Source organism: Polypterus senegalus, chromosome 2 (assembly GCF_016835505.1).
Source record: "Polypterus senegalus isolate Bchr_013 chromosome 2, ASM1683550v1, whole genome shotgun sequence".
NCBI lineage: Eukaryota > Metazoa > Chordata > Cladistia > Polypteriformes > Polypteridae > Polypterus > Polypterus senegalus.
The window spans coordinates 74,635,492-74,647,989 of NC_053155.1; the positions used below are offsets into that span (position 1 = coordinate 74,635,492).

Sequence of the window (12,498 nt, forward strand, 5' to 3'; positions counted from 1 at the left end):
CTCAGCCATTGCATTACAAAATTAAGGCTAACAGTCATCCTTGCTTAACTTAACACAAGAAAGAAAAGTTGTTTATTTTGTTTCCATTCTCACATGAGAGAAGAACTACAGGGTAGTTTAGTGTTCAATTTAAAGAACATATAGAAGCAACATATTATACATTAAAAGAATAAATCTAAACTAAATTTAAAATTCAAATATTAAAAAAATGTTTTACAGAATTCTGTAATACTGCAGACTTTTGACCATTCACACCAATGTAAAGGTGCTTTGAGCAGGGCGGCAGAGTGGCGCAGTGGGTAGCGCTGTTGCCTCGCAGTTAGGACGCCCGGGTTTGCTTCCCGGGTCCTCCCTGTGTGGAGTTTGCATGTTTTCCCCGTGTCTGCGTGGGTTTCCTCCCACAGTCCAAAGACATGCAGGTTAGGTGGATTGGCGATTCTAAATTGTCCCTAGTGTGTGTGTGTGTGCCCTGCGGTAGGTTGGCGCCCTGCCCGGGGTTTGTTTCCTGCCTTGCGCCCTGTGTTGGCTGGGATTGGCTCCAGCAGACCCCCATGACCCTGTATTTGGGATATAGCGGGTTGGATAATGGATGGATGGATTCTTTGAGGGAGATAACAAACTGGATTTTCATAAGAGTGACATTCTGCATCTACAACAACAACAACAACAACATTTATTTATATAGCACATTTTCATTAAAAAAAAAAAAATGTAGCTCAAAGTGCTTTACAAAATGGAGAATAGAAAAATATGAAGTTCATTTTTAAATTCTTTTTTAGGTTTCTTAACCTTCTCAATTACTGTTAACCTTATCCTTCTTGCTTCTCCTACATATTGGAGATCTGGATTAAAATAGTGCCATATGTTTTCCACTTCAAAATGATAGTCATTCCTGTGTTTTAAGACATATTTAAAACATCTAGTCTTTTTTACTGAATATCTTCTAAAATCTCCTCATTTCAATTGTTTCTTTTCTAGCAGAGGAGATCTACATTAGCAGCTAATTTTATTCACTGAACTTAAGCACCTGTAAAATTTTAAAAGCAGTGAACCATCCATCTGTCCATCCATCTACATTACATTTTAGATCCTGTGTATCCAGTTAAGAGTGACATGGATCAAGTGCCTACAACAGGTGCCCTGGGCACAAGGCTAGAACCAACTCTGAAGTGGTTATAATTCACTGAAAGACACACATACACACACATTTGGTCGTCTGGGTCAATTCAAACTTGGCAATAAACTAGGTCTCCCACATTCTTTGGAATATGGGAGGAAAAACATGGAAAAACCTCTACAGACATTGGTAAAAAGGTGTAAATTAACATAGGATTTGAATCCAGGAGTTTCAAGCTGTGAGGGAGCAGCATTGACGATTGAATCACTTCTAGGAAACTAATACTGGAGCAAATTAGCAATTAATTTTATTAATGCTTGTTTATGCTAATTGAAACTATTTTTCTTGTTTGCCATTTTAAGTTAAATTTTCTGGTTTTTAACCATTTTGTTCATATGCAGTTTTTGTCTTACAGTGTATTTATACACGTTAGAAAATACTGAATGCTTTTTGTGTTAGCCTTTTATCCCAAGTAATGAGAACATTTTGAAAGAATGTGAAGATTTTTATAGACATTAGGCAATGTGTTGACCATTGATTATTTGCTTAAAAATATACTGTTGTGTTAGTGGTACAGTAGATTTTAAATTATTCTAAAGTAAGTAACAAAGAGTGCACAGCAGATCATTTGGGGGAGGTTACTAAGTCAAAATGAGCCTTTATTAGAACAATGGAAGGTAAAGAAAGCACACATATGGCTTGCTAACCCCATCTTAATTGACCCACTGACAGCAACACCTGGCTTGTTTTACTGGTAACTGACAGCCACCTTTATTAACAGTGAGTTGGCATCAATTCATGCACAGGATGGTCTTAGCTGTGATTCTGCCCTCAGCTTAAATTCCAAAAAGTCAGGCATAGAATGAGCTCTGTTTTTAGTTTCCCAGTAGCTCCAGATGGCCACATGTGCTATTTATTTGTAATTATATTCCAAACTAAACACAACACTTTTTCTACCACAGTTACCAGCATATGTTGCAGATTTGCTTACAATTCCGTTTTAATGTTCTAAGTTGAAAATGCACATTCAATAATTTCTAAGGTGAACTGAAGTGAGTAGCAAAATAAAGATGTAAAAAGTACAATTTGGATACTACTGTCATAAATGATATTTTACGTTTTTTTTGAACCAATGTGGCTGAATCAAGTAGTGCTGTTATTTTATTATAGAAGTGTGACAGTATGACAGCAGAAAAAACAATATTGTGCGTGTGTGGGATCAGTCTATATTTAATGTGGATAAAAATTGTAAAATGCATACTGAATGCAGGTAGCATAGCAATCTTAGGTGGTGTCAACAAGGCTAGGATTCTACTGCTCCTTATTTTAAGCAAGTCTGTTGAAACTAAGTTTTAATATAATACTTGTACAATGATTAATTACAGAATAATTATTTGAAAAGGAGGAAGCAAAATGGTGCTGTGATTACATATCTCAAAGACACATGGCTACAAATCTGTGTGGAGTTTGCACCACCACCTCATGTTCACATAGTTTTTATGTGTTATTCTAAAGATGTTCATTATAGATTATATGAAGTCTTATAACTCCTCCAGTGTGAATACACGTGGATGTTTAGATGCATTTACCCAATAATGGAAGGAGGACCTTGAAGGACTGATTCTAGACTTTCTCACAGTTTTAGGCTTAAATGGGTCTGAAAAGCACAACATTTTTCAAGTTAAAGTATTTAGTCTAACAGATGTTGGAATGGCATTACACATAGAGTAATGACATATCAAAAAAGTGTCAGAACCATGAAGAATGTAAATAAGTATAAAACCTAACAAAATGGTTGGCAATTACTTATGATACGAAATCAAATCAGAATGAATTAACTTTTCATCCTTCTTTCTTAGTTTTTCTGTTTTGTTATTATTGTTTTTATTATGGTCAATTTTTTATTAATCTATACTAATAAAATGCAAAGCCCTCACTCACTCACTCATTCACTCACTGACTCATCACTAATTCTCCAACTTCCCGTGTAGGTAGAAGGCTGAAATTTGGCAGGCTTATTCCTTACAGCTTACTTACAAAAGTTAAGCAGGTCTCATTTCGAAATTCTGTACGTGACGGTCATAACCCACGATAACGGTCGACAACGTCCGCCATGTTGAACTTTATTACTTATGTGCCCATCTTCAAGAAATTTGGTACGTGGGTTCCCAACGCTAACTGAATCCTACTTACGTACATATATACATCCATAGCCTGCAGCTCTGTCATCGTGTGAGGTGCCGTTGGGTCCCCCATCCCAACGCCTCCCACGTTGATGGCTGCCTGCCTATATAAGGCCGCTCCGGTCTCTACATTCCCTTCCTTGCTTCGCCATGGGATTCACATCTCCCTGCTGATAACTACAGCCTATTTATTTAATCCATGGCTTCTCCGCTGTTTTATTGTTCATTTATTACAATTATAGTTATCGTGTATGTATTTTAGACTTACTTTACATTGTTCAGGTACCCATTTCCTTTATCGTTCCAACCGTATCCCCACTAACATGTCTATCAAGGTGATCACTATCGATCAAAGAACTGTCACTTACCGAGTGGTTTCCATGCCTGGAGATGGCACCTGCCTTTTCCATTCTCATTGTTACATATTGCACAGCCATATCAGGCTCACTCTTGATATCCGGAGGAACATTGTGTCTTATGTATTGAATGACTGGGACAGGTTCAAGGTGTGGACTGATGACGGTACAGGAGATAATTATACTACACAGGAGCACTATAAGAGTGAAATACTTAAGCCCTTCACCTATGGTTCTGCATGTGAGTTGATGGCTGCCACTGAATTGTTCGGTTGTCGCTTTCAAGTGTACCGAAATGGCCAAATATTTTACACCTTTCGACAACCGGCAATGCCTCTTAAACATCTTAGATTGACAGGTGACAATTTTAGTAGTGTACATTTTGATGTTTATGAATGTTTAAACTCTCAAAAGCTGGATGCGAAGTTATCGATGAAACCGGTTGTATGCTAACAACGCTTGACAGATGCCGAATGTCACTTCAACACAAGTCCTGCAAATACTGTCGTAATTGAAACAAACCATGAAACACAAACTGATTATGACAGCAGCAATCCAAGCTGTGAGATTTGAGACGAGATTACTTTTCACATGGCCAACTGTACGTTGCATGCTCAAGAGTAAGCTCAGCGCACAGCTTGATCATATTACAACTGGAGGGCCGAACTGACAATGTGGTATACAAAGAGATCCTTAACAAATAATTATTGGTATATTTTCCCTCAGTTTTAAAAGGTTTAATTTTCTTCTTTATAAAAATTTTAAGGCAGTACTTTGCTGGGAGGCAGTGTGTTTAACAGAAGGCAGAAGTGAAAACAGGGGATAAGCTGATGCCTGGCATCTGAGATGATGGATTTAGCCCTCCTCAAACACTGGGTGGAGTAGATGGTATGAAGCTGTAGATGGTCACCCTATGTGATTTTAGAGGCAGTATGGGTGGTTACAATCCTCACAGTCAGGTTACCAAACCACACCATGATGCATCCAGTCAGTATACTTTCAATAGTGCAGTGATTGAAGTTCACCAGTATGTTGATTCTCACCCTTAGCTCCCTTAGGAAAAAGTGTCTTTGGTGAGCCTTTTTTGAGGATGCTGGTGGTGTTGACAGATCATGAAAGGCAGCGAGTGATACAGACCCTCAGGAATCTGAAGCCGCCTATTGTTTAGATGTGGGAACCATTGATGTGGAGTTGAGTATGATTTCCTTTGGCCTTCCTGAAGTTGAAAATGACCTCCTTTGTTTTGTGGACTTTCATGGAGGTTGTCATCATGGTATGATTCAGTCAGGTCTAACCTCCCTCTTGTATGTAGCTTCTTCATCGTTGATGATGCCAATCACAGAGGTGTCTAATGCATACTTGGTGATGCTGTTGCTCATGATCATAGGAGAGTAGACCGTATAGCAGTGGGCTGAAGCAGTAACCTTGTAGAATGCCAAAGTGAGTGAACAGTAGAGGTGTTCTCCTTTACAGTCCTCAATGACTAGGGTCTATTTGTCACAAAGTCAATCACCAAGCCACAGATGGAGCTGCTCTGAGCTTTAATATTAGGCTGGAGGGCTCAAGCAAGCTTAGTTGTGTTTTCCATTAAATGAAATGATATTACCGTATGCATTTTAAAATATATGTGCTTATCATAGTTGCCAGAGAGTGGCAACCTTTTAGTATTATTGTTACCAGAATTGGATTAAGTAAATTTAAAAATGCATGTATGCATTGAAGACTAAATGTGGGTATGAATTCAAATGTAATGGTCACATATACTGTAAACATTTCATTGTCAAACCCACTTATTTAAATTCAGAGTAGTATTCAGGGCAGTAACCAACTCATTTAAACACATATCCATGGGAACAAGCTTTGGAATCAATAATCAACCAAACATTAATTAAATTAATCTACGGAATATGAGAGGAAAACTGTAATATGTGGAGAAAAACCCAAGCAGACGTAAGGAGGATGTGCACATGCCACACAGACAGCAACTAGGCATGGAATTCAACCGCAGAATGTTTAATTTATGAGACAGCAATGTTACCCTTTTCAAAAATGTACTGCCAAGGTTACATATAATAAAATGTAAACATAAAACTTGATAGCTTTACATGGAAAGCATGTTTGAAAGTTAACTAAATGCATAATAAAGTAGAGCTTACACATTTTTATGCCTGAAGAGAAAGCTTTTCTGGTATCAGGATCATATAAAAGCAGAATTTAAAACAAAATTTTTGTAGTGTTCACCCCAGATCTTCAGTTAATGAGACATGCTTAGTTTGTGCACTTTAAGTTTACTGAGAAATTGTGAGATAGCAACTATTTTGGAGCTTTCTTTGGAAGGCTGTACAGAATTAAATGTATTTTAAGTCTGTAAATTGCAATAGCTTAGCTGTGGTGTGAGCAGTCATGGAAGTCTTAACAGTAGATAATTTAGTGTAGGCTAGAAGATAAGACGAAAATTTTTTATTTATGTGTATTAAGTTGAGTTGCTGCTGAGATTTATCTCTTGAAGAAATAGTTTTAAACAAGTCTTATTACTCTGAATGATATTGTTTCTTAAACCTTTAACATGTAATAAATTTGATCCTTTATACATTTTTAATGTTTCAGCAGTTTGCCATGGGTATCTTTAAGGACTGTTCCATAGTTCTGGAACTGAAAAATCTACCAATAAAGGAGAAGAACAATCTGAAGGCCCTGATTAAAGAAAATGGAGGGAGTGTTACATATGTGATCAATAAAAAGGTATTTATCTAAGCGGTGTCTGCACATTGTAAATGTTCATTTGTAGTTCAGCGTATTGCTAACACATATGATGGGATACTATATCTGTGGTGGGAAATACAGGAGACCAAGGGGGACTCAACCCCCTTGAATTAGACACAAGCTCCACTAAATACAGTAATAAAAATGATCTGTTTTTAATACTTTTATTTTTTCATCAATTTGAATTTAAAAATAACTGACATTTTCACAAAGTTTTCTTGTGGCAGCATTTCCATTCTAGATGTGTGATGTGTGTATTAGCTGTCAAGATGTGGCCCAATCGGAAAACTGGAATGCAATTTTATGAATGATTTTCAGTTGAAAATCGCACAGGCTTAAAATTTTATCTTAGCCACGTTATTTTGATCCACAGAAATGATCAGGGTCTTTCTTTAAATTCTTTGTTGATTCTTTCCTGTCCTACTACCACTGCTGCTACTACTACTACTACTATTTTTGTATGTTTATCACTAGTCATGTTTTGAATAGAGTGAGTTTTTAAAAGTGACCTGTTGTTTTACTGAACTTACCACTAACAATTCAGATGCCCCTTCCCATGTCTAGTCTTTTTCTCTTAAGGAGCCTTCTGTGTCTAGTTTGGAAGTAAATTCTGTTTTGAAGTCATCATGGCTTTTTGATATACTGTATGCAGTTTGTCTTATTTTAAAGCAGAAACAAAATTCAAAGAAGCACAATGTATTAAATTTAAAGGATAAGTTCAAGTATTTTTCAAGTCAATATTATTTCTTCACAGACAAGGTTTATATACATTTGTCTCATGAAATTGTGTTCTAAAGTTAAGCATTTTCTATAAATTAAAAAAAATATCCTCCTTGCCCTGGCGTTTTATAATGCAAACTATGGGGCACAGAACACCATCAAAAAATAAAAGCCTAAAAACTTACCAAATGCATCCATTTTGAACTGGCAAAACTTTTGATATAAGAAAACTTGTCTTCCATGTTTCCAACACATGTTTGGGACAATAAAAAAGATCTGGAAATATGAATCATATATTCCTAATACTATTTTTCTTATGGTAAGGATGTGTTTTCAGTTTGCTTATGTGAAAGCAGTGGCCTTCATGAGAGGAGTTCTAACAAACTGTAAATAAGAAAGTAAATCAACATGACACCATGCATGTGGCAAGAAAAGTTTACTTTGAGTTGGTCTTTCAAGAGGAAACCACACCCCTCAGGATGAAAGGTACTGAGGGAGTACACACAGTTAGTCATCTTTTAAAGTAACTGAATCTCATAATAATGCATTTACATTCACTTATTTGGCCAACACCTTTATCCAAGGTGGCTTGCAACATTTATGATATAATTGGTGACATTTCTTTTGTTTTTCCAATGGGAGCTCAGGCAGGTCATGTGACTGGCTCATGGTTACACAGTGTCAGTAGCAGGATTTGAACCCACAACATCTAGATTTAAAGTCAAAAGCCTTAACTTTGATACCACACTGCCTGTGCTTTTGTGTTCAAATATTACATGTATAAGCTATTTTACAATGTGAGTGTAATCTCAAGGCACGGATCAGTGCTCGGTAACTATCTTGGCTTGAAAAATGTTCTGTAAGTCTTTTTCTTTTACTCTTTGAGCAGAAATTCACACTTAACCACTTTATGAACTGTTTTATGATTGGCTGAAGCTTCTGTTGTTCTGTAAATAATTACAGTAGTACTTGTTTGTTTACAAGCCTTTCTTCTAATGCATCAGTATCTGTTTTTGATTATGCAGTGTACGCATGTTGTTGCAAATTGTTTGGACCACTTGAGTCCTAACAGGAAAAAGAGTATTGACAAGTTCCAGATACCAGTTGTTACAACAAACTACATTTTCAAATGCTGCGACGAAAAAAATCTGCTGAATGTGCAAGAATATACTTCTGCTGAAACCATTCTTCATAAACAAAGTAAAGACAATGCAGGTCAGTTTATAAATGAATCTTAAATAAAAAAATAAACTTTACTGTCACAGCTGTACCTTTAGTGATTTACTGTATATAATGTCTTTGAAATTAAAACACACAATCTAATAGATAGACTTCCTTTAAGTAAAAAGTAGCTGTATAAAAGATGTGGTTATATTAAATACATTAAAAAGACAGCCATTTCTTTTAAAAAATGTTTGTTTTTAGAGATACCTATCATTAAAGCATCTGTATTATAATCAGTAATTCAATTAGTCTGCTTTTCGGTTCAAGCCATTTATACCACATCCCTTTACTTAAGGTGTGCTGGCAGTAAATTCAGATATGGTGGATATTTGATGCAAAATGAACATATAATTATGTATCCTGTATCAACATTTGATATTACAGTTCAGGGTCACAGGAATGTATGGGAAATTGCTTTTTTCAAAAAGGTACTTCAAACAAATAAAATACAAATAAATATCTCATTTTGAAGTTTTTTAGTATTTTTTACAGTGTGTCTAGAGTGGCTCTCTTGTGGTTCCAGTCAATTCCCAATGAAAGACCATATGACAGAAATTTTCTCAGACAAATTAGAAGTTTTGTTTGGAACAGTTCTGGTTTTGCCTTTGTTTTACTTTGACTTCCTGACTTTTCATATTAATTAAATATTACACATAATAAAATATTAATTAAAATATATAACACTTTTTTTGCAAAAAGACATTTGTTACAGCTATAACTACTCTTCTGCCTTTTCCCTAACGAATGTATTCCCTCCTCACTTCCTCTTGTATATGTATATATTGTATGCATTACAGTATGTTGTATAAAGTTTTTTCTGTTGTTGGTATTGTATTACCGTCTGTAAACTGGAAAGCCTACGTTTAAGAATTTTATTTTATTATGTACCCAGGACAATAAATGTGAACATCAACATGAAATAATGATAGTATGGTTTTGATTGGTTTCTGTTTAGATATAGATAGATAGATAGATAGATACTTTATTAATCCCAAGGGGAAATTCACATAATCCACCAGCAGTATACTGATACAAAAAACAATATTAAATTAAATAGTAATAAAAATGCATGTAAAAGCAGACAATAACTTTGAGTAATGTTAGCATTTACTCCCCTGGATAGAATTGAAGAGTCGCATAGTGTGGGGGAGGAACGATCTCCTCAACCTGTCAGTGGAGCAGGACAGTGACAAAAGTCTGTCACTGAAGCTACTCCTCTGCCTGGAGATGAAACTGTTCAGTGGATGCAGTGGATTCTTCATGATTGTTAAACAGACGACCCCCGAAATTTGCAGGGATTACTTTCCTAGAGCACCGGCGAATTGTGAAAAAATGCAAATTCTGGATGTGATCAAAAAAATGCTATTTTTATAGTTTAAACCCTAAATATGCCCCCCAAAACACTTTCATTTCATTTCAAATTGAGCTTAATATGTTACCCTAAAAAAAAAAAAGGAAAGGTAAACCCGTATACTGTACAGTACTATACTGCTATGTCTCCTGCAATGCTAGAATGTAAAATACTGATGTTACCCCTATATGTACTGTAATTCATACAAGCACGTTTTCTTTGGTATTTGCTGTCGTTTTCTTTGGTATAAGTAGGGTAAATACGTAATAATTTAACTTAATAAAAATACAGTAAATGTATGGGCACTCACCAATAATGAATGATATTGATTGAGGTGATGATGATGATGATGAATTAGCTGTGCAGTACGATGAAGATATGTAATGAAGATATTGACTGCACAGCAAAGCAGAGGATTTACAGCACCTCGGGTTGCTACTGTGGCATAACTTTTTAGTTCCGGGAGCAAATCCAATAGTTCAACCTTCTCCAGGACTGTCTTAAACTTTTTCTGGCGCTTAGGTTCATTGACAGAAACCTTAGAAGGTGCAAGGTGTTTGGGCAGCATCTTAGGGTTTTTAAGAAGAACAAACGAAAAATACTCAGCAAAACACTTGAGATAGCTACACGCGGTATACTGTTATGAATACTGTTATGGGAATGCTGGGCTGCATCTGCTGGAGATGTGTCACAAAGCAGCAGCCAATCAGCTGCAAGGAGAAATGAATAATGCTCTTGGAATGGCTACTTTCACCATCACAAGCCGCCTTTTCCTCTACGGTTGCTTTGTGTTCTCTCTACAATACAGTATTGCCACGAAAAAAGCCTTAAAAAATTGTGGAGGATATTTGCGGTTTCCACTAACAATTATTAGTTAGGTTCTAAGGTAGAATCCTCGAACAACTGAGGCCGTGAACTCTGAACTGCAACTTCACAGGGGTCTACTGTATACATTATTTCACTAGGTTATCTAAAAACCTGTCTGTCTCCTCTCTCCATCTTTGTAACCAGCATCAATTGATGGTAATTTTAAATCATCTTTAAATAATTTTTACTAGTTTCTGTGACATTATCAATCACAGGCTTTGGATGCTGCTCCCTGTAGTAGACAATGAAGCAGCCTAAGCTTTTATGCATGAAACACAGGATGGATTAAAACTATAGAAATTGCTCATACTGTAGATTTTAATTTAAAATTCATTTAGTTCAGCAGTTTTTCAATAGTGACTCATACATAGTTGTTTTTCTTTTCTTTATTAGTTGAGATTGACATTATTCCACTTCTCGATGAATTTCCTAGAAAACCATTGGAAATAGTGAAAGAAAACTCTGTGGACCTTTTCAGGTATTTTGGTGACAGCATTGCAATATAATCATTTGTATTTGAAATTTGTTTAATGCTGAAACTTACTAATTTTGTTGTATTACAGTTCTAAGAAAGCACTTCCAGAATCAATTACATTGATATTATATTAGGCAAGAGCTTCCTGTTGTTTATAATCTATTTTATAACATGTTAATCCCTGCTTGTGATATTATGTTTTTTAAAATTTTAGTTAAACATGAATTCTTACAATATTTTATTCAAAATCAGATAATTCTAGTGAGAGCTTTGACTAGGGAGAGGAATGGAACAATTGCTGTTAACCAACCAACTAATTCATTATCTTCTTTGCATTTGACAATGTAAATTATTTATGAGATAGTTTGATAAGATTCACACTTTATTTTCTTACCTTCTTTTGTATTTAGTCTGTGCCAGACATTATACTTAAATAACAGAAACTGAACCACAGTTGCTTTAAGAAGCAGAAATATTGTAAAAATAAAGAGTTGGGATAACACCTTGGTAAAGGAGGAAAATAAAATGAAATTAAAGAACACAATGAAGGTGCAAATGACAGCATCTACCATAAAGTAAGAGTTCTCAAAAGAAGTAGTGCTTCTTAGTTTGAGCTCTGTCTTCTTCAGACATGTGTCCAAAATGAACACCCACCTCCAGTGGCCTTTGTAGTATTTTTAGTGATCTCCCAGAAGGGGCTGGGCTTCTTGGACTGATGGAATCAAGTGAGGTCACTCATCTTCCAGCTGATATTCCTCTGAACTGCAGAGAGAAAAAGAAATTGCATTAACAACTGTGACTTCGCTCAACTCAAGAAGGTATTGCTTACCAGACATGAGCCCTGAATATGTCCTTTAAGTGTATATGCCTGATAATATGTTAACATAAAATATTTTTCTTGATTTTACAAGATTGTTCATTTAGTGTTTCTCTTTTGGAATTTTAACATAACTCCTTAGTCCAATTCACAGCTATGAGTGAAAGAGAAATAGACAGAGAAAGAGAGAGAGTGTACTTTCAGTGTGCTATTGGTCAAAGCTGTTTTGTTTCCAGTTTAGTCAAGAGCTTAGAAAAGGTAGACGTTTAGTTAACACGGTTATTCTTGATCCTGGCACATAGCATCAACTAAATATGAGAATTAATTTATTAATTATTTATATGTATATAGTGCATTTCTAAGCTACTCAAAGTACTTTACATAGACAGTGGGGATCCACTTCAACCACCACCAATGGCAAGGCAAGTATTGTAACTATTTACTAAATGCTTAGAGTTCTAGTTTATCTTGATTTAGGTGAAACAGTTTTCAAAACCAAGCCTTTAAATAGATGTCTGTTGCTGCGTGCACTTGCATTGTCATTGCTTCAGTTTCAAGACCTTTTCTTGCAGTGGAATGCACTTGTGTTTGTCTATGGTGTGGTGTGTGTTCTTTCTCAGCTTAC

At 35.7% G+C, this 12,498-nt stretch overlaps 1 protein-coding gene across 1 annotated transcript in view; it reads left to right on the plus strand.

Annotated features, from left to right (window-relative positions):
- parp4 (poly (ADP-ribose) polymerase family, member 4) overlaps positions 1-12,498 on the plus strand; it is a 130,631-nt gene that overhangs the window by 8,719 nt on the left and 109,414 nt on the right. Inside the window, exons 2-4 of the mRNA XM_039743988.1 lie at positions 6,264-6,398; positions 8,165-8,354; positions 10,975-11,059. Of these exons, the coding sequence (XP_039599922.1) occupies positions 6,273-6,398; positions 8,165-8,354; positions 10,975-11,059 (401 nt within the window). The 5' untranslated portion in view covers positions 6,264-6,272. The remainder of the gene's footprint in view (positions 1-6,263; positions 6,399-8,164; positions 8,355-10,974; positions 11,060-12,498) is intronic.